At 42.8% G+C, this 25,573-nt stretch overlaps 1 protein-coding gene across 2 annotated transcripts in view; it reads right to left on the bottom strand.

Moving 5' to 3' along the window:
- The window catches only part of nkd2b (NKD inhibitor of WNT signaling pathway 2b), a 35,161-nt gene continuing 9,588 nt past the window's right edge, over nucleotides 1-25,573 (bottom strand). The window contains exons 4-10 of one of the 2 annotated variants that reach the window (XM_061675772.1): nucleotides 5,972-6,032; nucleotides 4,869-4,981; nucleotides 3,612-3,707; nucleotides 3,386-3,527; nucleotides 2,812-2,869; nucleotides 2,596-2,723; nucleotides 1-1,090 (exon numbers count right to left, since the gene is read on the bottom strand). In XM_061675772.1, the coding sequence (XP_061531756.1) occupies nucleotides 486-1,090; nucleotides 2,596-2,723; nucleotides 2,812-2,869; nucleotides 3,386-3,527; nucleotides 3,612-3,707; nucleotides 4,869-4,981; nucleotides 5,972-6,032 (1,203 nt within the window). In that variant the 3' untranslated portion in view covers nucleotides 1-485. The remainder of the gene's footprint in view (nucleotides 1,091-2,595; nucleotides 2,724-2,811; nucleotides 2,870-3,385; nucleotides 3,528-3,611; nucleotides 3,708-4,868; nucleotides 4,982-5,971; nucleotides 6,033-25,573) is intronic. The other variant, XM_061675773.1, reaches the window with a different exon arrangement.

Here is a 25,573-nt window from a genome sequence, read left to right as displayed (position 1 = left end):
CCCCCTACAGTCCACAGACTGTCCTCTGTGAAAAAGCAGCACCTTTACACCTGAGATCCATGTTTTTTTTTTTGGAGAGGTCTCCCACAGAACATGACATATAGCTTCCAGGGATGACGACCGTCGACAGCATCAGGAGGGGAAAAATGGTGTCAACATTTTCCTGCTTTTGACTTGCTCGTGTGTCCACGTGTGTGTGCTGCTGTTACTGAAAATAGGTTCTGCGGTCCCAACAAATACTTGTTTTTATAAAAAATAAAATAAAATACAAAAAAATAATAATAATAATCTAAACCGTGCCACACAACATTTGTGGGAACACAATAGCTTCAGAAAACCTTCAGGTCCACTATGGCTGGGCATCACAATAGAAAACTCCTCCATACATGTCCGGATATTCTCTGTGTAGCTTGAATGAGGAGAGTACAAAGATCCTCGACCGGGAGTGGTGCTTGGTGCTGTGCACTAGATGTGAGCGCAGGCGGTCATGTCTGGTGGTAATGGTGATAGTGGTGGTGGTGGTGGTGTTCATGGTGATGGTGGTGCTCGTGGCGCTGGACCACAGGAACCACAAAACCCGGGCTCCCAGGGGGGCCGGACACTTGCTCTCGCTCCAGACCTGGCAGCACAGAGGGCAGGGTGGGCGGCCCCTGGGGGTGAGGCTGCGGGGAGAGAGGCGTTTTGGTCGGCGAAAGCGCCTCGCGGGCTTTGGCCCTGACGCGTCTGCTGTGACTGTACTGTAGAGGGTGTTGATGGTGGCCGGACGCTTGGACCTGGTGTGGTAAGTGGTATACATCCTGACCCCCGTGGCCGGCCGCACTGCCACCATGCAGCATGGTTTGCAGGGGAGGGTGGTAGCCGTGACATTTAGTCGATTTGCCACCACCGCCGCCGCTATTCCCTCCTTTGTTGGTTCCCTTGGGGGATTTCACGAACTGTGCTCCTTTCCCCCGGAACTCTGCGGGGTTGTAACTGTCGCCGATGACCTGCGAGCGCCGCTGGTGAACGACCTGGGCTTCTGGCTCGTGGGAGCGAGAGCGGTTCTGGCTCTGGGAGCTTCGACCGTGACTCTCATGGGGAGGGCTTGTTCCTGAAAGAGACAGGTTTCATACCTGATTCATACTTGATTCATACCTGTTATCGATCTTTTATCTATCTATATTATCATACCTGAATATTACTTTTGATGATCATCAATTCCATTGAATTATATGTATTGTATTCATCTACAGTATGTGAAGACACTGACCATGTGAATGATTTCTCACAATAATTATCAATCATGATTTAACAAGGTTGGAAACAGATAAATGTCAATATGAAACACTGAATTTCTATAAATCTCTGAAAGTATTTGCATTTGAGAATGATCACTTCTTCAACATTCCGAGAAAATTACAATGTCGCATCACTAGCTATTTTTGGAACAGGCCTGGTGGCTACTCATATGGTCTATGGGGCCAACTGGTTCCCACGGGCATCATGTTGGTGACCCCAGTTACATAGTGTCGCACAAAAAATTATATACTGTAGTAATTTCTAATTATGTGAAAATGTTTTGGACATCCTGTATTGTACGAGAATTGGTGGGTTAAATTATTTTGGTTTGTGTTTGTTAACAGTTCTTCTGAGGTTTTATTTTATTATTTTTTTTAGATTTGCACGGTAGACCTGCATTAAAGTTTGGTGCACATCTGATAACGGTGCAGAATTTCTTTTCACAATTTCACAGTCAACCTGTTTATATATATATATATATATATATATATATATATTATAAATAACAATAATAATAAGAAGAAAAGGTTTTGCATGTGGCAGTTGGGAGCAACAATATACTGCCACCTGCAAGACTATAATGGAACAACTATTGCCTGGCAGGTCCTGATTTTTTTAATTTGCTAGTCAAACAGACATGTTTAGGATTGTTTTAGGATTCCCACATAGTTTCCAGGCAGGACATGCCCCGCTGCAACATGATTGGCTCCTGTGTCGCAGGAGGGGCAGGCTACGCATGTATCACATTTGTATGACATAAAAACAAAGAAGTTTGTTATGGTTAGGTTTCGGGCAAGGGTTGGGGCTTAAGGCGGTTTAGGATGAGTTAAGGTCAGGATTAGGGTGGGTTAGCGTTAGTGGGAAACATTAACGGCACCACACTTAAGTCTTTTTCCGTCTGGAAGCAGTAGGGCTGTACAGGGATACAGCAGCCAATCATCATGCAGCGGCGCGTGTCCTGGAGCCAGTAATATTGGAGAGGGGCGTGTCCTGCCTGGAAAATTTTGGGGAATCCTAATAACGCGTCTTGGCAGAGGTCTGTGCTCTAATGAGTGTCATTATATTTGCTATTGTTGCACTAAATGTGGAATGGGACTCAAGTTGTTGAAGATTTCCTGCAGGAAGATGGTGATATAATGAATCTTTCAGCAAATAAAGAGGATGGGTAAAAACAAACAAACAAACAGAAAAAGGTGACTCCACAAGTCGCAAATATGTGGGGGGAACATTGTAATACAGCAAAGATGTCGTAGCATTGTCATGTCTAGTTCATCTTACTATATTCAAATCATAGTGCGCTTGTGTTGCAGCGTTTACCTTCAAACCTGGAGGTGTAGTTCTCTATGCCTGCCAAATCCAGGTAGTGATTCCTCCTCTCTGTGTTTTCATCCACACAGTAATGCTGGCCATCAGTGGTTGGCGGCGCCTCATTGCTTTGCCCCCTGCTGTTTTGAATAAAAAAGGGATGTGAATGAGATCGCGGGAAATATCCCTTTTGTATGTGTTGTCATGTGCACATATCAGCAGACTGACCTGATGTAGGCAGACATGCGCTTGTCAGCTGAACGACCTTCCTCCTGGTGGCAGCGATCTGAAGGAGGAAAGGGAAACAGGTCAGAACACATCAGTAAATAAGGAGTCAACTGTAGCGCAAACAATCCATCCTTCCATCCTCAGCAGAATACTGTGAAACATAACACCATCACTGACTCAAAACAACAATCAACTCTTATTATTTTTTAAAAATAACTAAAGTTAGACTGCAACGTGCTGCTCACCCCCTTTTAAAACTCACATATCAGCCCAAAAGCACAGGTGGAATTACTAGGGGTAGGACAAAATGCCGATATATACGACCATAAGAAATCTAGAAATCACTGTGCATCCCAACACAGACAGGATGTACAGTATTAAGTGACATATTAGGGGATGTATTATGTAAAATGTACTTTTAAATAAGTGTCTACAACTAGGTGGGTCGCCGGAGTGTAAAATTACACAACCAAGAACATTTCTTGTGAGTTGCCTATGTCAGAAAATGTGCCTTAACGTGTGAATTATGTGAAGGCACTGTTCAAGATACTGTTATTTGTAATATTCTACTCACCTGTTCCCGTTTCTCTTTTGTGACATCTCGGCTCCGGAGTGACGGTCAGCTTCACACGCAGCGTCTTGCTTTTATTATTGCAGGAGTGATTGACCGAGGCGTCCACTACATCATAAATGGTGTGCATCAGACTGGACATATCCTACAATGACGGGGAAAACACAAAGGTTTTCTCAAGAAGATGTGGCCAATGTAAACATGGCTATCCTGACTTGAGAACACACACCTCCTTTGTCACTTTGCCACTGTTGTCAAAGTCGTAAAGTGTAAATATCCACTCCTGGCGGTTGTCATCCTCCACTGAAACGTCACACTCCAAGTCCTGCGCACACATAAGATTATGATCATTACATTTTGTAATAAAGAAGTTGTTCATGTTCATTATTGTTCATGATGTTGCCAGAGAGGCTTCAATCTATATTAATTTGAAGTACTGTAGAACTACCTTGCACTAATAATATGCTTGTACCGTGCATGGATGTTACAGGAACTCTGCTTTACAAAATTACACTCACTGCCACAAGGGGGCATAAAAATATGTACAATTAAAGGGGAAAAAGCCCCTGCCCTCAGTCTGGGTTAGCGCTCTTTCAAAAAGAATGTTGTTTTTTTTTCTATTCATTTCACATTTATAGCTTTACAGAGCAGATTCAAAACTGTTTTCCCAACCTAAATCTGGCATAACAATTAGAGACGTGCATTCCAAAAACATAAATACATAAAATTAAACAACTGTCAATCTATTTCTTAAAAACAAATTTCCGGGATAAATTGAGTGGCTCATCTAATATTACGTTCCTATTCTTTACCTTGCATGTGATTACAAAGAGAACGATTCACGCAGTGTGGCAAGCAATGACCTCGTCTTTCAGTTCGCTATCGTAAAAATTAGCGGGCAGCACGCTACGTAGGTCAGCGGTTAGCACGTCTGCCTCACAGTTCTGAGGCTGGGGATCTGAATTTTGGTTCCCACCTGTGAGGAGTTGGCTTCCCATGATTCCGAGGATTTTCTGAGAAACATGTGAGAACGACTTCTTTGTTCAGCTACCAACTTTTTATAGTAGCTTTGATTTAAAAAAAAAAAAAAAAAAAAAAAGTAACATGAAAACCTGACGAGGCAAACATCTGGTTTGCTGCAGGCCCGGTGGAGGAGCTGTGTGAAAAGCAGCGTACATTTACAGGGGATGGGGCCCTAAAGAGAAGCAGCCCTTTATGGCTCTATAATGTCTCTTGAGCACATGCAGTCAGGACTGATCGCTGAAGCATTTTAAACATGGAAGCCAGTCCTAAATTGTAATCTATTCTGGAGCAGTATACTGCACACACAGATGTTCAGCCACCCACGAGTCATTTTATTCTTCCTGTGAATAGTTTGAAATGGAGAAACACAGAAGTGGCGCTTACAGAAAATATTGCTTCACATTGCTTTTGTTCCAATAAAACAATGACTATCAGACGTATTACTGTCACAGTGTAGACTTACATCCAGACTGATGCGTTTCTTCCCGCTAGATTTCAGTTCTCGCTCCCCGTCGTCCGCGTGAAGGTACTGAAGGTAGTTCTCGCAGCCCTCTGCCTTCTCTGGGGGGAGAGCCACTGTCACAACACAATGACGCACATTATTAATTAATTGCAAGCCTTTTTATGTTACCAATCCCCCTTTTGAAATAAATTTAATAACAGCTGCACATTTGTTTTGACTGGGTTCTGATTTCAAAAGTAGGTAAGGCAGTACGAGTTAATCAGTAGTCCATCGTGCGGCCAACCACAAAAAAAAAAAGAAAAAAAGAAAGACAAAGTTCTAATCCGGAATTAATTTGTTGTGGTTGTTTTTTTACTACACAGACTAAAATTATAAAAATGTGTTGTATTCAGCTTGTCTTTCACACAGTAATATAACATTTCTTTGATGAAACTAGGACCTTTGCGTCATTAGTTTCCTTCCTTCGTTTCAGGGTTGCCCTAAGAGAAACATTACACTAAGAGTCTGAAATAAATAGTGAAAATAAATAGGAACCTTACGAGAATAAAGGTGTACATTTCCGAGATAAAAAGATGGATATTTTCACAAGTACAAGGCGGGAGCTGAATATAGTATTTGAGGGGGGAAAAAATGTTACATTGATTTGAAGATAAAAAGCAATACGATAAGTGAATTTTATCATGCGACCACACACAATGTATCAGTCTGAGTCAAACAGGTCTCTCTTGATACCTGGCATACAACTACCAACTAATACACCTTTCAATGAACAGGTCAATAATTCAATAATGTTTTTTGTTGAAAATAAAAAAAACTTTATTCTCGAAATATAAACATTTTAATCTCGAAAATATCTGACGTTTTATCTCAAAAATATACTGCTTTCTTTCTTGAAAATACACAACACGATTGTCATATTACAACAATCTTGAAAATATGACTGTCTATAAACTACTCAACATTATTGTCATAATTATATTACTTTCATACCGAAATAAAACTTTTTTTTTGTCAAAAAAACAACAACACTTCTTTCTTGAAAATATACAACTTTATTCTCATAATATTGTAACTATATTGGCCATGAGTCCTTTCCAACTTACCCTCAAGGGGGCAGTGTTGATCTGCGAGGTGTCCTGCTTTCAAATGCTCATTTGGAAACTCCTGGGAGGAGAAGAGGAAGAGCAAGCGATGTAAGTGAATCTACAGTTCAGACCTCAGACACAGAGAAAATAAACTTTTCAGGCAAAAACATTTCCTCGTCAGATGTGTGCAAAAAAAGAAAAGAAAAGAAAATATGCACCACGCTTATTGTGTTTCACTGTCTGGGATACAGGCAAGCGCAGCCAAGCATTTGAGATTCCTCCCGAGCCTTCAAACGGACCCTTGCATCCAGCAAAAAAAAAAAAAAAAAAAAAAAAAAAAAGCCGCAATTCATCTTGCTAGCTCTCTTTTGGCCAACTTTGGTTCTCACAGAAAGTGCTCAGCAAGCACAGCTTGATGAAAGAGGCCAAAGGTTAAGGGAAGTTGGGTTACATTGTCCATTCAAAACTCAAAGCAACGCATATGTGTATATATTTCGAATGGAGAACAATAGCCTGATGGACATTTCGATATTCCATTATTCTGTAACTTAAGCCCAAAAGTGGTGGAAGGGGCACGGCGATGGAGTGCTGTCATAAGGGAATAATCCATTTCCTACATAAAACAGAAACAATTCATATGTGTTAATTCCACAAGCACACGCACTTTAATTACGCCTATATTGTGGAAACAATGATAATTAAGTGCAGCGCAAGCCCTAAGCCGCAAGAATTTAAACAACAAATGCATCATCTTATTTACGTCATGTTTGCCCCTCTGCGCTGCCCAGCGCTTTGAAATCAAATCTGCAGCCATCGACTCGAGGAGGCCCACTGCAAGGAGGCAAATAAAAACCAGATAGATGCTCGAGGAACAAAAGAACTGCATGTGAGTTTGAACATCTGCATGCATTTAGGTGAAGGAGCCCCACCGCCACCACCACCACTCCTCGCTTCTCCCTCCCCTTCCTCTCTTTCGCAGAGTAATGACAACAGCAGGGCCTGTGGTTTTTCTTTAACAATCTCAGAGCCCGTGATTATTCCTCACTTCACAGGACGAGTCCACCAGCCTCTAATCTAGCCTTGACCTTCACCGTCAATAGAAGGGAGCGGGGGAGGGGGGGTTCAGCGGAGTGGAATTGAATTGGCCACCTGAGACTTTTAGGGAGAAAACAGCAAAAGATTGGGAATCAAGCCTTTGGGGGGGTTGAGGAAGAAGGAAAGGAGGCAGGGAAGTACAGAATAAAGACAAAGAGGAAAGGGATGATAAGAGGAACAAAGATGGGAGAGGAATAGATACCAGAAGAGGATGTGGTTTGCCTAAGCGGAGTCAGATAGGGACTATCTACAGCTAACTGGGACCTCTGGCTGAGAACTGGAGGAGGGTTTTTACAGACCCTGCAAAAGTTTTCTTTTTCTGAGTGATGTTCAGATGACTGGTGCCGCTCTCTGGACCCCAAACAAGTCTTTAATCACCGTGTACTGTAGACACACTTCAAACTAAACCGTCGGTCAAACACACAACAAACACAATCTGGCGCCTTTTCTAACCTCCCTTGTCCCTTAGGGGTCATTTTACACAACAAAATCCTTCTAAGGCCTTAAGACGTAAATGTTTTAAAATAGGTATAAAAGTATAGTTCTCATGCAAAATGTGAAGTTACTAGACTGTTAGAATGGTCTTGCCGACTTACTCACTTAATTATAAACAATTATAAAACCGCATATACTGTATGCTGACAAATGGTTTTCAAGACACTTTTGGAAAAGCAGTTGGTGCGCATGTGTGGAGTATTTCTTTACAAACTGACATTTATATAACAGCGTGTAGACCGTATACGAAACACAAAGGGAAAAAAAACGACAAAAAAAACGTCCTGTTGTTGACCCAAGTGGGAAAAGCAACTTGCGTACACACAGTAGTATTTCTTTACAAAAAAAAAAAAAAAACATCAACTTCTCACCTGGCAAGCATATTGCAGAATTTTCAGGCATTTTACTAACATCACTATTATATTATACACCATTTCACTAACTTTGTCCAAACATTATAAGTCATTACAAATATATCTTTACTGGCAACCTATAGTGCACAGAACAGAACAATTAAATGTTCTTCCAGTAGATGGCAGAAGGTACAATAAACCTGTGTATCCACCTGTCATCATTCATACAATAGAAGACTAAGTCATGACTTCCTGTGAGTACATAATCTTTGCTTTCCATTAAACAGGACCCACATTTCAGTCAAGTCCGTACATTTGCGAGTAAATTGAGACAACGTCATCATTATTTTGGTATTTCTACTTTTTGGGACATTTTTTGGTTTTCTCTTTCACTTTGGCGCCCACTTTAGTCATATTGGTAACAAAGATCTATGTTGAAGTGAGGGTAGGAGATTCTTTGAGACAGGGCTGCAGTTTTTTGTATTATTATTATTTCTTTTTCTTTTGCCGTGACATTCCAAACTACTGGCCTGGTGTCATATGACTGCATTTTTAGTTATTTGTGCAGGTCCGTGTGCAGAGGGACTATTTTGACAGTCTTTACATGAACAAAGGTGGCAGTTTTTAACTAGATCGTTGTTGTGTAAACGAATGCCCTTAATAATTAAGGATGCAGCTTAAAGCAACATCAAAATGTCATCGCATCCCTTGAGTATAGACCGCAAAGCATTAAGCTATTGAACACGAGAGAGGCGCTTGTCATGAAACAAACAAAGCCAACTTCCTCCAATTAAAACTGAGGTAAGAGGAGATGTAACGTCTCGCTGATCGAGGCAGAACACGTGGCTTCGCCGAGGACTGCAGCCCAGCACCTCCTCATTACATCCACCGAGGGAGCTAATGAGAGAGCAGACCGTGTCTGACCGCAGTCTGCAGTTTAACATCTAAACACATGGCATCTCCATCGACATCGCCCACGCTGCCGACCTCCAAATCTGCCAGCCACATGTGTAATTAACCGCCTTCTGGCATCTCGCCGCTGCCATTCTTTCGATCAGATCACAAGATGCTCGGTGGGGCTACGCAAACAAGTCTGGGCGCTTTCTTGTTTTCCACCTGGAAGCTATGATCGACGCATATTTTGAGTAAAAGGAAGACGGCATGTGCGGGAATGACAAGGACAAGTCAATGCACTGACAGGGCTAACATGTAAACAAGTGTCTTCCAGGCACTGTGGCATAAACGAGAGCCTGAAAAGTGTGTGATGTTTGTTCCTGCTTAATGCGGAACCTCTGCCAAGCTTCCCTCCAGCTTCAGCTTCTACTGGCAGACTTTAATGTGGGTTAAGGCAACCGGGGGGAAGCTTTCATAGCTACCTACCAGGTGACATCAGACATCCCCACCTTTCGCCAGCGTCCCACCCATCCTCCCCGCTGGAAAACAGAACACATCTTTGTTTTTGCAGAACCAACCCAGCTCACAAAAAGACACACGCAGAGTCCTCCTTCAAAACACATGATGCGCGCAGCATGTTTTGAAAATCTTCACAGGAAAAACAAAAAACAGCCGAGGCTATAGCACGAACGATTGCCTAAACAGTTCCTCCCGCCTCAGGGTATGAATTACAGCAGCGTGTATGTGAATCCAAGTTCAAACATACTGTATGCTGGAGAAAATTAAAAAATAAAATAAAAATAAAATTTCAAAAAAGGATAACATCGAGAGGCTTCCTTTTCCAGTCAATGCGGCTTTCCGAAATTGTGCAATTAGTATCCACACAATTTGTACACTGCAGCGCTTCTTTCCTGTCCAAACAAAATCTCAGTCATTTCCTCAAAAGCGTCTAAGGTGACACATACTCAAAGTCACCTGACACCTTGAGGAAGGCGCCAAGGGAAATCCTTGAGGCCCTTCAACGGACTATTAATCGTGTGTGATTGTGGGAAGGCTAATTGCTAATGGGAACATGGCTCCGGTGGTGTCAGTGTAACAAAGCGGTGTTCCTTCACTGCTTTGTAAACATACAGCGTAGTCGTCACCGCACAATGAAACTGGAGAGCCAGTGAGGCCGTTGAAGGAATAAAAGACCTCCATTCCAGGAGAAACTAACCTGGCTTTGACTCAAAACCAGATGTAAACGTTTAAACTGAAGAGAGCCAGTGAAAGGGAAGACGACGGGGGAGGGGAAAAGCAAGAGGATTGCAAAACGCTCTTGCAAGACGGTAAAAGAACAATGAATGGATGGCAGATGATGCGAGCGCACTTTCCCGGTGGTTCACCAAGGCCTCAGCCGAGAGCCCGAGTCAGGGTAATTATGGTGGTGAGTCAACATAGAACACTGACCTCAGTAGTATTGAATGGCAATAGCGTCGAACGTCGAAATTCGAACACAATCCAATCCACGATGATTGTTTGGATTTAGAAAACATTTTTTCCTATTGGAAACAATGGAAAGAGAAACACGGCGGTGCCTTGAGATACATATACCTCAAATAATCTTTCCCCGTTTAAATGAATGAATGAAAATTCCATGAATTTGTTCCAGAAATGTTTTCGTTTTTAATAAGGAAAAATAGCACTCCATAAAATTGTACTTCATAAAAACATCACGTGATAAGATAATTAAACGGAATGTAAAGCAGTAAAGTTTGTGCATCACGATTTAATGCGGCAATCCAATGCAGTGTGCTGCTCCTTCTGGCGTGCCTGCCTTGGCTACTGGGAGGCAGTACTGAATACTACAGAGAAGAAGAATAGACTCCTACTGCGCAGCAAGTTGCTGTAATTAGTCATTTTCCATAGAAGTCATGCCTGTGAGGACTGTAGGTCTTAAATGAAATGCACCTCACACCTCTTGTTTTAATACTTAATTCTTGTCGCACAAGTTGTAATGTGTTGTAATTATTATGTGTTTTCTTTTTCTTTTTTTTTCGTTTTAATGTTTAGGCTAGGAAGCATTTATTTTACCCCCCCAAAAATCCAGCACACACTAAAAATCCTGCGATATAGCGAATTATGCGCAGTATGAATATGAAAAAAAAAAATTCACAATGCAACCCATGTTGACTCCTTAATAGGTGAACTGCGATACAGCGATGTTCCTTTAATTCTCACTCAAATCAAATCTTGTGAAGTAAACTGCAGTTCTGTCAGACATCATATAATGACAAACCTTTGACATTGTTAAGGTCTGAGAGCATTGAACTTTTAAGAGATTCTACCGTATTAAAATTAACACGAAGGTATGGTGAGTGTGTGTAAGCCACTTTGAAGTGTCAGTAGACATGCGCCATTGTCAGGCCTCTTCCAGAATTTGAAATGTACGGTTGTTTAATGGGGAATGTTATCAATGCATCGGTTTGCCGTGACATGTCTTTCCCTGAATGCCATTGAGATGAGAACAGAACACCGTCCTGTCATCTGGACAGACTCCATGTGGCCGGGAAATTACTCTCACAGGCCAGCGGGACTCTGTTTGAGGTCAAACAGGAGGCAGAACCTCTCCTTTGGCAGGACATGAATCACAGGGGGTGAAGCCTCTTCGGTCCTTGTATGACAACAGCTGTTGGGTGGGGGGCTTTGGGGGCCTTTTGATGAGAATGCTTAGCCATTGAGATAAGTGCACATAAACCACTGAAAGTCACCTGCTCCTCTACAATTGAGAGATCTTCTAATACCCACCACTCCCCCTTTCCCAAACCTGATTATCCTCTCACTTTGATTTGACCTGCTGGACGGCATAAACAAAAGATTATCACCGCTAGCTGGCCACCGCGCATCTGTCAGCGATGCTGTAATCAGCTCTGCTTCATTAAAGCAAGCGTTGATAGCAATGGGACGTAATGGAGGACCTTTTCTCAGCTGTCACACGCGCGGTGGACGCTGCCGCTACATGGAAACCACGCATCTCATTCTACTGAATCGTGTTAGGTATTAGGTTAACCACGTTATGTATTTCAGAATCAGAATCATCTTTATTTTGTCCAAAAAAAAAACACAAAAAGGAATTTGTCTCCGGTAGTTGGAGCTGGTCTATTACGACAACAGACAGTCAATTGAAAGAGAATACTTTGGAGACATAAAGACATTGAGAAAACGGTTGCTGAGTAATAAAAGGTTGCTAGTAATCTTGTAATGCTGGTACACATTTTTTTTGTGTGGGTTCTTTTTGACAGTTATGCCAAAAGATACAGAGTCCTCTAGCAATCAGAGCAGTTTGAACGATTAATATAGCAATAGTCCGGTGCAATGACCATTGTGCAAAGGCCGCCGAGACTTCAAGGAATGTACGCAGTTTAAAGTGACTAGTAGTGCAATAATCTGGGACAATGTCAATTGTGGAAATGTTGCAGATACTCCTCAGTCAGTGTACAAGTGGTGCAGATGCTACTCTAGCATGAGTGGCCAGTATTGGTCAACAAGACTTGAAGGTCTCGACGGTTGACACAAGGCAGCTGGACAGCGTGAGGGGCAGCTGTGGCGAAGGATGTCCTCCTGAAGTCCACGATCATCTCTACAGTCTTGAGCGTGTTCAGCTCCAGGTTCTGTCGGCCGCACCACAGCTCCAGCCGCTCCGCTTCCTGTCGATAAGCAGACTCGTCACCATCTTTGATGAGGCCGTTGACAGTGGTGTCATGCTGCAAACTTCAGGAGTTTGACAGCCGGGTGCATCGAGGTGCAGTCGTTCGTGTAGAGAGAGAAGAGCAGCGGAGAGAGGACACAACCTTGGGGCGCCCCGGTGCTGATGCTGCGTGTGGATGAGTTGGCCTCCCCCAGCCACACCTGCTGTGTCCTGCCCGTCAGAAAGCTGTAAATCCACTGGAAGATGGCAGGCGAGACGCTGAGCGGGATAAGCTTGGGGCAAAGGAGTTCAGGGATGAAGGTGTTGAACGCAAAACTGTAATCCACGAACAGGTCCTCGCGTAGGTCCCTGCGCTGTCGAGGTGTTCTAGGATGAAGTGCAGACCCATTGTTGACTGCATCAACCGCAGACCTGTTTGCTCGGTAGGCAAACTGCAGGGGGTCCAGCAGCAGTCTGGCCCTGCCGCTTTCTTTATCTTTTGTTGTTTGAAGATGCGTCTCACATCTGTTCGTGGATGGTCAACGACGTGTGATTGTGTTCGGTGGTGCGGCTGGGTGGGCGTGGGGTGTGACAGTGTCTTTGAAATGTTAATTTCTTTTGTCAGCTGCTTTCTAGTGCGATTATACAGGGCCCTGTTCCCGCTTCGATATGTGTCCTCCTTAGCTTGGCGAAGTTGCTTAAGTTTGGCAGTGAACCACAGCTTGTTGATATTGAATGTGCGAAATGACTTTGTTGGTACACACACATCTTCGCAGAAACTAATATAGGATGTGACAGTGTCCGTATATTCATCCAGGCTGCCAGCTGAATTTTCAAAGACACTCCAGTGTGTCCAGTCTAAATAGCTTTGAAATTCTCTCTTTTTCACTGTTTTCACTGTAGGCTTCCCACATTTAAGTTCTTGCCTGTATTTTGGTATTAAGTGAATTAAGCAGACGATCAGACAAGTCCGGAGTAGCCTCCTTGATGGTTAGCAAGTCTCCCCTTGTGTAAGTGAGTCGCGTAATGTCCCCAAAGATGAACGAAAAACACAAAAAACAATACTAGAGAGCGCTTAACCGAGGCGTCCACACAGTTAGGCGCCATCTTGGTTTGAGCAATAAAGGCAAATAGCTGCGCATAAATGTAGCTGATACGTACACGCTGCGCCACGTGGGGTATGTTAAAAGTTATGCAATAGCTGCAGACTTTTAAATAGTATTGCCTTTGGAATATGTTAACGGCACTCAAATACTGAAATGTCCAGGAGATAAAAAGGTTTAGTGGATACATTATTCTCTATACACATTACTTTGTAGCATTTTTTTATGAACTTGTTGGAAAAGTTGACTTATCAAACAATGGGTTCGTCCGTTTTCTGGAAGGATGTACACGGAAAGCATCAGGAAGACACGCAGGACACCCTTTGAGCACACACACACATAGCTCGTCAAACAAGGAGGAGGCGCCAGGCAATGAACAGGACAGGCGCTTGGTCCTCAAACAGGATGTGCCTCTGTTTGTGGGCTCCATATGAAATTCTGTAAGCTCCCGCGCAGGCCCCTGGCTCTGAAGCCCAGCCAATGGGGAGTGCGTGCAGCCTGATAAAGCTGAACAGATTTGTTCCACATTCCACAGGCCCTTTAAACAACACAGAAGACCTCAGACTGCCAGGTTGCGGCTGAGCTGGCTCGGACACCAATCCCACGAGGGCTCGAAGGGACTCCACCTCTTATAAAAGTCATGCAGAGTGTGTCTTGTCTTGTTTTGAAGGTTTTAGTAGAAACTGCTCTTCAATCCACTTGTCTGCCACTCACAGTCATAAAAGTGAGGATTTGATGCACATTCCAGGGCTCTGGGGGTGAGGCAGCATGGGAAAAAAAATAAAATAATCCGAAAAAAGACGATTTTTCACAAAGAATTACTGTTTAGAACACTGATCTGTGAAACCCTGATGTTGAGATGCTAAATAGCGTGATAACATCAGAGCAGCGTGACTCAGTGTAACAAGCCAGTTAACAAATACAGTATGAGGAACACGGCACAAAGAACAACTGTTAGGGGCCAAACAGACGTGTTTTGTGTTCTTCCTGTTCATTTCCCATTCTTGCATGGAAATGACAATTCTGTCGAGCAACCGTCTCTTGTATTGCCCATACCACTATGATATAGAAACTTAACCTTCGTTGCCAATTTAAAGCTGTATGTCAACATGCGCGTGTGTATATTATCAGGGCTAACATGCAAGGGTATGTAAACCTTTGATCGAGGCCAATTTGATGATCCCAGTTATCATTATGATTTAAAAAGACGTAAAAAGATCTGTGGGATAACTTCTTTTAATATACAGTGGGTACAGAAAGTATTCAGAACCCCTTAAAATTTTCCCTGTTATATTGCAGCCATTTGCTAAAATCATTGAAGTTAATTTGTTTTCATTAAAGGTCACACAGCACCCCACATTGACAGAAAAAAACGGAATTGTTGAAATTTTTGCAGATTTATTAAAAAAGAAAAAGTATTCAGACCCTTTGCTCAGTATTTACAACCCCAATTCCAATGAAGTTGGGATGTTGTGTTAAACAAATAAAAACAAATTACAATGATTTGCAAATCATGTTCAACCTATATTGAATTGAATACACCACAAAGACAAGATATTTAATGTTCAAACTGACAGACTTTATTGTTTTTTAGAAAATAATCATTAACTTAGAATTTTATGGCTGCAACACGTTCTAAAAAAGCTGGGACAGGTGGCAGAAAAGACTGAGAAAGTTGAGGAATGCTCATCAAAGACCTGTTTGGAACATCCCACAGGTGAACAGGCTAATTGGGAACAGGTGGGTGCCATGATTGGGTAGAAAAGGAGCTTCCCTGAATTGCTCAGTCATTCACAAGCAAAGATGGGAAGTGGTTCACCTCTTTGTGAACAAGTGCGTGAGAAAGTAGTCGAATAGTTTAAGGACAATGTTCCTCAACGTACAACTGCAAGGAATTTAGGGATTTCATCATCTACGGTCCATAATATCATCAAAAGGTTCAGAGAATCTGGAGAAATCACTGCATGTAAGCGGCAAGGCCAAAAACCAACATTGAATGTCCGTGACCTTCGATCCCTCGGCGGCACTGCATCAAAAACCAACATCAATGTTTAAAGGATATCACCACATGGGCTCAGGAACACTTCAGAAAACCAACGTTAGGAAATACAGTTCGGTGCTACATCCGTAAGTGCAAGTTGAAACTCTACTATGCAAAGTAAAAGCCATTTATCAACAACACCCAGAAACGCCGCCAGGTTCTCTGGGCCCGAGCTCATCTAAGATGGACTGATGCAAAGTGGAAAAGTCTGCTGTGGTCCGACGAGTCCACATTTCAAATTGTTTTTGGAAATTGTGGACGTCGTGTCCTCCAGGCCAAAGAGGAAAAGAACCATCCGGACTGTTATGGACGCAAAGTTCAAAAGCCAGCATCTGTGATGGCATCGGGCTGTGTTAGTGCCAATGGCATGGGTAACTTACACATCTGTGAAGGCACCATTAATGCTGAAAGGTACATACAGGTTTTGGAGAACCATATGCTGCCCTCCAAGCGTTTTTTTCATGGACGCCCCTGCTTATTTCAGCAAGACAATGCCAAACCACATTCTGCACGTTACAACAGCGTGGCTTCGTAGTAAAAGAGTGTGGGTACTAGATTGGCCTGCCTGCAGTCCAGACCTGTCTCCCACTGAAAATGTGTGCCGCATTATGAAGCGTAAAATACGACAACGGAGACCCCGGACTGTTGAACAGCTGAAGCTGTACATCAAGCAAGAATGGGAAAGAATTCCACCTACAAAGCTTCAACAATTAGTGTACTCAGTTCCCAAACATTTATTGAATGTTGTTAAAAGAAAAGGTGATGTAACCCAGTGGTAAACATGACCCTGGCCAAGCTTTTTTGGAACGTGTTGCAGCCATAAAATTCTAAGTTAATGATTATTTGCTAAAAACAATAAAGTTTATCAGTTTGAACATTAAATATCTTGTCTTTGTAGTGTATTCAATTCAATATAGGTCGGACATGATTTGCAAATCATTGTATTCTGTTTTTATTTATGTTTAACACAACGTCCCGACTTCATTGGAATTGGCGGTTGTAGTAGAAGCAGCCTTTTGATCTAATACAGCCATGAGTCTTTTCGGGAATGATGCAACGGGAAGTTTTTAACACCTGGATTTGGGGATCCTCTGCCATTCCTCTTTGCAGATCCTCTCCAGTGCTGTCAGGTTGGATGGTGAATGTTGGTGGACAGCCATTTTCAGGTCTCTCCAGAGATGCTCAATTGGTTTTAAGTCAGGGCTCTGGCTGGGCCATTCAAGAACAGTCACAGAGTTGTTCTGAAGCCACTCCTTCGGTATTTTAGCTGTGCTTAGGGTCATTGTCTTATTGGAAGGTGAACTTTCGGCCCAGTCTGAGGTCCTGAGCACTCTGGAAAAGGTTTTCGTCCAGGATATCCCTGTACTTGGCCACATTCATCTTTCCTTTGATTGCAACCAGTCTTCCTGTCCCTGCAGCTTAAAAACCCCGACTGGTGGAGGGCTGCAGTGATGATTGACTTTCAATAACTTTCTCCCATCTCCCGACTGCATCTCTGGAGCTCAGCCACAGTGATCTTTGGGTTCTTCTTTACCTCTCTCACCAAGGCCCTTCTCCCCCGATTGCTCAGTTTGGCCGGACGGTCAGCTCTAGGAAGGGTTCTGGTCATCCTAAAAGTCTTCCATTTAAGGATTATGGAACCCACTGTGCTCTTAGGAACCTTACGTTCAGGAGAACCTTTTTTTTGTAACCTTGGCCAGACCTGTGCCTTGCCACAATTCTGTCTCTGAGCTCTTCAGGCAGTTCCTTTGACTTCATGATTCTCATTTGCTGTGACATGCACTGTGAGTTATAAGGTCATATATAGACAGGTGTGTGGCTTTCCTAATAAAGTCCAATCAGTAAAATCAAACACAGCTGGACTCCAGTGAAGGTGTAGAACCATCTCAAGGATGATCAGAAGAAATGGACAGCACCCGAGTTAAATATATGAGTGTCACAGCAACGGGTCTGAATACTTATGGCTGTGTGATATTTCACTTTTTCTTTTTTTTTTTTTAAATCTGCAAAGCTTTCAACAATTCCGGTGTTTTCCTATTAATATGGGGCGCTGTGTGTAAATTAATGAGGAAAAAAATAAACTTAAATGATTTTAGCAAATGGCTGCAATATAACAAAGAGTGAAAACTTTAAGGGGGTCTGAATACTTTCCGTACCCACTGGATATATATATATATATATATATATATATATATATTTATTAATTGTTTTACTATGGTCAGTTGCGATTCATAGTCATAAACTAAAGGTATAAAGGTGTGATGTGGTGAGGAAAAAGAATCCCGGCAATTCTGTTGGTCTACACATCTGCTAGATAGCTTCAATAGTTTTATAGTGACTGAATGATAAACTACCTTTGCTGAACGACATTGCGGTTGGGAGAGAAAATGGATATGTAAAAAGAAATTCTAATGTTAACCACCTCTATTAGGTTGAAGACCATGACTTGCCACAAGTTACTGATGCCCCATGCAAAAACATTTTAGTTTCCTCTATTATTAGTTTAACCCATAATCATAGCCCAAACTTTTATTTCATTAAAACTTATTAACATTACCCTTAAATATAAATGGCTTTCAGATGATTTGATATCAAAAAAAGGCACTGGAAATGCGAGGATGCTGGCGTGTATGCCGCCTTCGCAGCACGTAAAAATGACCAATTACTAATTTCCGATTTAGCCAGCGCTTTGGTGGCATCTTGTGATGGGACACAAAGGACACAAAAATACGGCGATAGCCACACTAGGTGAGGTTCACAGCAGATAGATGAGGTTAGGTTCCATAGGGGGAAAAAAATGTGACCAAGTGAATGTGAGAATAGTGAACTGCGAATTGGTGAGTGTTCACTGTACTGCAGTTTCTCCCGTGTGGAATTGGTTGGCGCGCCGCTAAATGTTTTCAGATAAAAACACTGCATGTCTGGATCTGAGGGATGCTCAGAGCGGTGTGTCCGTCAGCAGGAGTAAACAAAGATTTGTAAGCACCCTCGTCAGCCTCTGCTGCGTTTCAACACGATCACTCTCACCCGTAAGGATACTCGTGGTAGTACGTGTCAGGTTGCCAGCTGTCTGTCTAGCATGGAGATGTCAGTTGTAATTGCTCTCACCTGCGAGATAAGCGCCGACACCACTGTTTTCCCCGCTTGTTTTGTTAAGCTGCGCGGGATTCCAGTCTCGGCTTTGAAAAGCAGGCCCGGCACTTCATAGGGGTGAGGTTCTGTGGTTTGGGGGCTGCTGGGGCCACGGGTGTTACAGTGCCCCTGTGGGTAACTGAGAAATGTAAACAAACCACGCCGGGAAGGACAGCTGTATGCAGAAGCGCGGCAACAGCGCACACACTCGAGGGATGCTTGTCCATGTAATCCACAATGACTTTTTTGGGGTTGCGGAACTCTCGCTGTTAACGACTTGCGGGCTGCTGGATAAGCTTCCCGCTGGGTTTCCGGAACATGCCTTCCAGTGGGATAAGAGCGGCTTCACGGTCAGGACCGCAGCTCTACAGTCCACTTGTCACCGCTCCCAACGGGTAACTTACAAAGAGAAGTGCAGATCCAAATGAGTGCCGATGATGAGAGGCCCTCATGCAGCCGTGACCAATCAGCGAGTAATGTAGCATGAACGCTCCACACTTCCATCTGGGAGGTACACTGGGCAAACGGACACGGTGGCTTGGTGCCATTATCACATTCAGCCATCAAAAAGACAACGCTCATGATGCAATCAATAAATAAATCAACAAAGCAGACGAGCAAAGTGTCGAGTAACTGAAGAACAATCTGGTTTTAGAGGAGTCTAACTTTTGTCATGAGATGACATGGGAAAATGTGTGCACGAAAATATTAATTGGGGCCACGAAATAGCTATAACATGCATATGAAATGCTAAATTGTGGCCACCAAATGGTTATTACTGCACAAAATAGAACCCCAATTCCAATGAAGTTGGGACGTTGTGTTAAACATAAATAAAAACGGAATACAATGATTTGCAAATTATGCTCAACCTATATTTAATTGAATACACTACAAAGACGAGATATTTAATGTTCAAACTGATAAAATGTATTGTTTTTAGCAAATAATCATGAACTCATTAACTTATCATTAACTCTTATGGCTGCAACACGTTCCAAAAAAGTGAAGGCACCATTAATGCTGAAAGGTAACAATAACTGTAACATGCACACAACCTATTTTTTGAGTTTAATATCATTCCCATGAACAACTTGGACATCTGGGTAAAAAAATGGAGCGCACGTTTGTTGGAAACTGCAATACACGATATCCTTGAGGTCGTACCCCAGCCGGTAAAGCAACCCGGCATTCAAAAGTCTATTTAATTGTCTCTCGGTAATAATATTTATTTGCGATGACAGACTTTTAACATCTTTGTAGCTCACCCACCGCCTAAAATAAAATTCCATCGTAAAATTCCGTTCAATTGTAAAAAATATGTGGCTTTAGCCCCGAGCTCCACCTCTACCCTACTGTTTCTAGAGAACATGTTCTCAATTTGCTTAACAAACTGTCCAGTACAGAGCCCCACCTACTTAATGGCCACAAATCAGTATTTCGCACGCATGTTCAATTTCTTTTGTGGCCACAGTTTTAAAAGAAATACTCCCACATGTCATGTCTGGAGCTCTGTAGTCTCTGACCAATCATGCCTACATGTTTCGGGCAAAAATCTCCTAAACACATGTTGCACTAAACACAGCGCCTTCCAACACCTGTTTTGTCTCTCGCCTCACTTGGACTTGTTGAGTAACTCCATGACTGTGTGCTACTACTGCCAGTTTAGGGAAGACCGCAGGAATTCTTGACCCTGCAAGAACAGGCTTGATTCCAAGCTGCGAAGTTCCTCACAAGGCTGGAAGAACACAAGGGGTCGTCCCGTGGTCAAGTGTATTCTTGATGATTCGCGAGCGTAGGACGTAGAGTCTGCCATGTTCAGATGACATGAAGGAATGCTTTGATGTTTAACATGGGCAATCTCCAAATGTCCCCTGACTGTAATTGTTTAGTGTTTCGAGGCATTCTCCCATGAATAAAAGGCAGTGTTTCCCAACCTCTGTCGAGCCGAGGCACCCATTTAACGTGAGGAAAAACCTCAGAACACACCACCAAACAAAAATGTCAAAAAAGGTATATACAGTATACTCAAACAATGATGATCACATCTCAATTTACTGATAAACTACTACTATTTAAGAGTAAAATCTGGGCCTGTTTAGTTGACCACAAAGCTATTATTGTGTTATTTGAATGGCAACAGGTGGATACATGCGTTAATTGGACCTTCTGCCATCTAGTGGATGAACACTTCGTTGTTTTGCCTGTCACTACACATCGCTGGCATAATACATGAAGAAAGATACATTTTTTGAAGTTAATACATAATTTCCCTTGGCACACCTAATGATCTCTCGTAGCACAGTGGTTGGGAATCACTGCCGTGGACGTCAAGTGTAGAAAGGTGAAAGTAGTGCGCAGGTCAATTACTGATGCAACAACGTCATGTAGTTCAAGTTCATTTCTGCTGAATTGTTCTCAAAGGAAATTACTAGTGGCGGCGCAGGCGATACGAGAGCACATGAGGATATTGGAACTAGCATGCCCATGTACAAAGTACGAGCCTCCATTTTAAGCACGGCACTTCACCGATTTTGTCTGCTTCTTCTGGCCGTGTGTGCACTTTCGTGACCTGACAAGGCAAGTTGTGTGAGTACCAAACACGCTTTCCCAGTGTGAAATTCAGGAACGTAATTCATCCATGGCAAAAGCGGAGATGAAAAGGCAATGGTGCGGAGGGCAGCTCAGCGCAACTCCGCCTCTTTCTCAGCTTTTGCAGCACAGCGCACGGGGAGCTCCTGCTTTTCAAAGCCTCGATTATTGCAAACCGAGTCTACACGGCTGTGCTGTGGACCGCCTCGTCAGTTTGCTGGTGTATTCTTATCTTATCTCACATGCTGAATCAATCCAAAAGACCAACCGGGTCCGCTTGTGCAGAAAGTCTGGAGGCAGTCCACTTAAAAGCACAAAGTGAGACACTCTTGAGTATTGATAAAAGCTCTTGAAGGCCTGGAAAAGAAGCAGGAGGTGATGATGTGCGAGAGGGGTTTAAGAGCTATGAGATAATCAGGTAGTACCAGGATGGAGGAGTCCTCAAAGCCAAGCACATGACACTGAGGGGAAAAGTTCAGATATTCTGATACACTGGCATTCTTCAAACGATAGGATCAGCCGAGCCCCCATCAACATGGTGAAGTAGGTGCTGCTGGTTATAGACACAGCCCTTACTCAGACTACATTCACAGAGAGTCTTGCCCTAAACTTTCACTACTTTCATTTAAGTACATAACAGTCGGCGGGCAAGATACTTCCAGAATTAATACTGCATACTGTTTATTACTGGTTAATGTCATTTGAAAATCCATTTACTGTAGTGTTTCTCCTCTTCCCCGCTGACTTTGAGTGAGAGGCGGGGAATACCCCGAATTGGTCGCCAGCCAGTCGCAGGGCACACGTGTAGACAAATAACTACTCACATTCACATCTATGGACAATTTAGATGATTCAGTGAATCTAACATCCCTGTTTTTCTAAAGTGGGAAGAAGCTGGAGGAGGCAGGGGCGGAAACAACACTCAAGCACAGCAAGAACATGGAAACGCCACACAGGAAAGCTGGAGCGGATATTCAAATCCAGAACGTCTCATCGGTGAGGCAGACTCGCTAACAATTTACACCCCTGTTGGCCCCCGGAAGATTACTTTTGCCCAAATAATGGTCATTATTTATATTCAGCATTTGGCCCTAAAATAAGTAATGATATACAACATGTAGCCCACTCAATGGTTGAATGAACTTAAATGAAGTGAATAAAAAGCTGGCCAATTATGTTACAGTCAGAATGTGCTTGAAGTGGAATTTAGGGTACAGTTATAGGAGAGTTACGTTTTTTTCCCATTATTCAAATTCCACATTCTGACATCTATTGTCCATTTTTTATTTGTCCATGTAAACTGTGACAGTGTATAAACAACCAAAACAAGACTACTCAACAATGTTTTCAGTAAGACGGCGCCTTGAACAGAGAAGTGCAAAAGGTCACAGCCGACTGAGATAATGACATCCAAGATGATTGCATGATGGACATGTCTGAGATAAAAGAGACGTTTGGTCAACCTAGTTTTAAAATGCATCCTAATGCATGGAACAAGTTGTAAAAGGGGTAATGGGGGACCAACATTTTTTTTTATGTTTGACTGTGTTACAACAAAATGTAATCCATTATTGTTTTACTGTTGTAATGTGTTGTGTTTTAAAAGTTATGCAACTTTTTTGGAAGGTTTTTTTTTTTTTTTTTTTTATTGTGTGGAGCACATCCTGTGAAGCAAATGGTGTCTGTGAAAGGCTCTCAGTCAGGGGCCAGGCATCCTTTACGGAGAACTGCTGTTTATTTTAAATGAGCCTTTAGGTAAACACGTTACACGACGCACAGGGCTAGGTCAGCTTTTGAAGTGGATGGGCCTCAGGAAAGAAATGGGTGGGGGAAGAAAAGAAGGCCGCCTTCGGAGGAAATGAGAATAGAGGCTTCATTCAGCGCTGTTTCATCATCTCCATATACGTGCACTAAAAGAATACAAAAGCCTTCAGGTATATTAATATAGGATCAGAACCTCCGCATTCTACTTTCTTGACTGCAAAGTCCTCTTTCTCTCCCCAATTCAAATCCCTTGTAAAGCACAAAAATAAACCACTTCCACTTAATGTAGCGTATTGAGGGTTTGGATGACGGGTACAGATTTGTGTAACAAAAGCAAGTTTTTTTATTTTTTTTTCAACCACCCCCACATCCCACTGCCCCCTCAACCACCCCGCGTTGGAGAGACTCAATGTGATGTGCAGAAAGCGGGCCGGGCCTACGCTGTCTGCACAGCCCATTTTGGAGCTTTGAAGCCGCTCGAGTGTTTCGACAGCTAACCACTTTCAGATGGGACTGTGGCATTTTATGAACTGAGTAAAAGCGATACCTGCACATGTGTGAGCTTGGGGTCCCAAAGGGGGGAGGGGGATGTGGGAGAGGGGGGGGGGGGGGCTCAGAGCAGAGCAGAGAAGAGGATAACTAAATCCTCCAAGGGTTTCAAACGTGGGGATGTTTCGTCAATCTTACAGCTTCGTAAATGAAAATAGAGGGCAGGAGTATAGATTTTTTTTTTTTTTTTAAAGGCTCACCACTATGAGCACCAAATGACAACACAATAACAGTCGGGCTGTGTCTTTTTTAATTTTTGAGTTTAAGTCAGGAAATCGAGGGGTTTGCGGTGTGTGTGGTTTCATTCTCCATGCCTCCAGCCTAGCAGGGCGTCAGCCTCAGTAATGTTGAGCGAGGATGGAGTTTCTAAGCATTTGGGGGAATGTCTGAGGGATTTTTTTTTTTTTTTTTTTTTTAAATCCAAGAATAACAAAGTAAGTGGTTGTAACCTTCCAAAGGGACCAAACTGGATGCACATTGCATCACAATGTGAATAGTTACATGACAAGCTGAAAAAAAGTAATTGCACACTAAATACTGCAGTTATGGCACTGCTATGCTGCTCTCAACAAAAAAACATCAGATCTCAGATTTATGACTAACAATGTACTGTGCTGCTTTTAGTTCCCTCCCCAAGATTTTACTGAGGAATATAGTCAGGTCAAAATCTGACCTCTGTGGAGACAATCTCAAGTTTCAAGTTTTTTTATGCAATAGAGGGATCCCTAGTTCTTCTAAAAATACATAAGAAGCCTCCATTTACAAATATTTAAAGAGACAACATGCAGGAATGCTCAAGCAGCCTTCGTCGTCAGTGAGCTCATCGTGTGGACAGACAACACTCAAGATGGAGTGTGTGCCATCAGAAATGCCCATAATAACATCTCCACCACCCATAAGTGGAAAAAAAGAATATTCCCTCCCTTGGCTGATCCAACGACTGCGAAATAAAGTCCACTTGGAAAAGAGCAGCAACCTTCGAAGGAGGGGGTGAGGGACAGGGGTTTATGTGGAAACATACCTTACACACTAAAATGTAATAACCTTTTGAGTCTCCCGGTGTTTTACTTGGCCAGGAGACACAACAAGATCAAACACAGACTTGGATCCAGACGCTTTTGCCAAAAATGTCAGCATTAAGCACTGGACTCCAGCTTCAGGTATTTTCTTTCCCCGGCAGCAAGCAAGAGGAGAGGGGTAGACCGATGGGGCTGCCCCAGCATCCCGCCCCCTGCCCCACTGCCACACAAAGCATGCTGGGAAAGTGAGGGCTACCTGCTGCCATCGACGTCCAGTCAAAACACTCACATAGGATTCGTTGTTTAAAGACATTATATGGACTGTATATATGTATATATAGGGATGAATCGCCCACACAAAGCGAGGACCATAAAGGCATGGTTAGAGGAGAACCCTGACCTCAACCTCATCAAACACATCTTCAACAGAGATCTCTGATCTGAATAACACCCTTCAAGATGAAAACTGGCCACCTGGAGCCGAATATAATATAGACATAAGGATATGCCTGGAGACAAATGAGACATCACAACTCCTCAGCAGTAATATTAGTCATTCTTTGCGGAGGATAAAGAATATATGCATGAGTATTTTTATATTATCTGTCTACATTTGTTGTTTCACTGTGAAGCAACTAAATATCTGTTCCTGAAAGCGTTATTACACCAACACATAGGTGCTACGTGCTACTCGTTAGCCCAGCTTGTGTTTGGATTAGCATTAAGTTAGCAGACTTAAAGGCTAAGCTACGCGGTTGTTTTAAATACACATGTAATTGTCAGTTTTATGTTCAGTTTGACAGTCCACTTCAACTGGGAGTGGCAATAAACAGTGTGAAGCCTCTTTTTTTGAAGAATTGTTCACGCTTCTGTCAGCAAAACTGCTGCTTGTTGGCAAGTGAGCTTAGTCACTGCC

Source organism: Phycodurus eques, chromosome 4 (assembly GCF_024500275.1).
Source record: "Phycodurus eques isolate BA_2022a chromosome 4, UOR_Pequ_1.1, whole genome shotgun sequence".
Taxonomy (NCBI): Eukaryota; Metazoa; Chordata; class Actinopteri; order Syngnathiformes; family Syngnathidae; genus Phycodurus; species Phycodurus eques.
The sequence above is the reverse complement of the archived record's forward strand: the minus strand, read 5'-3'. Positions and strand labels throughout refer to the sequence as shown.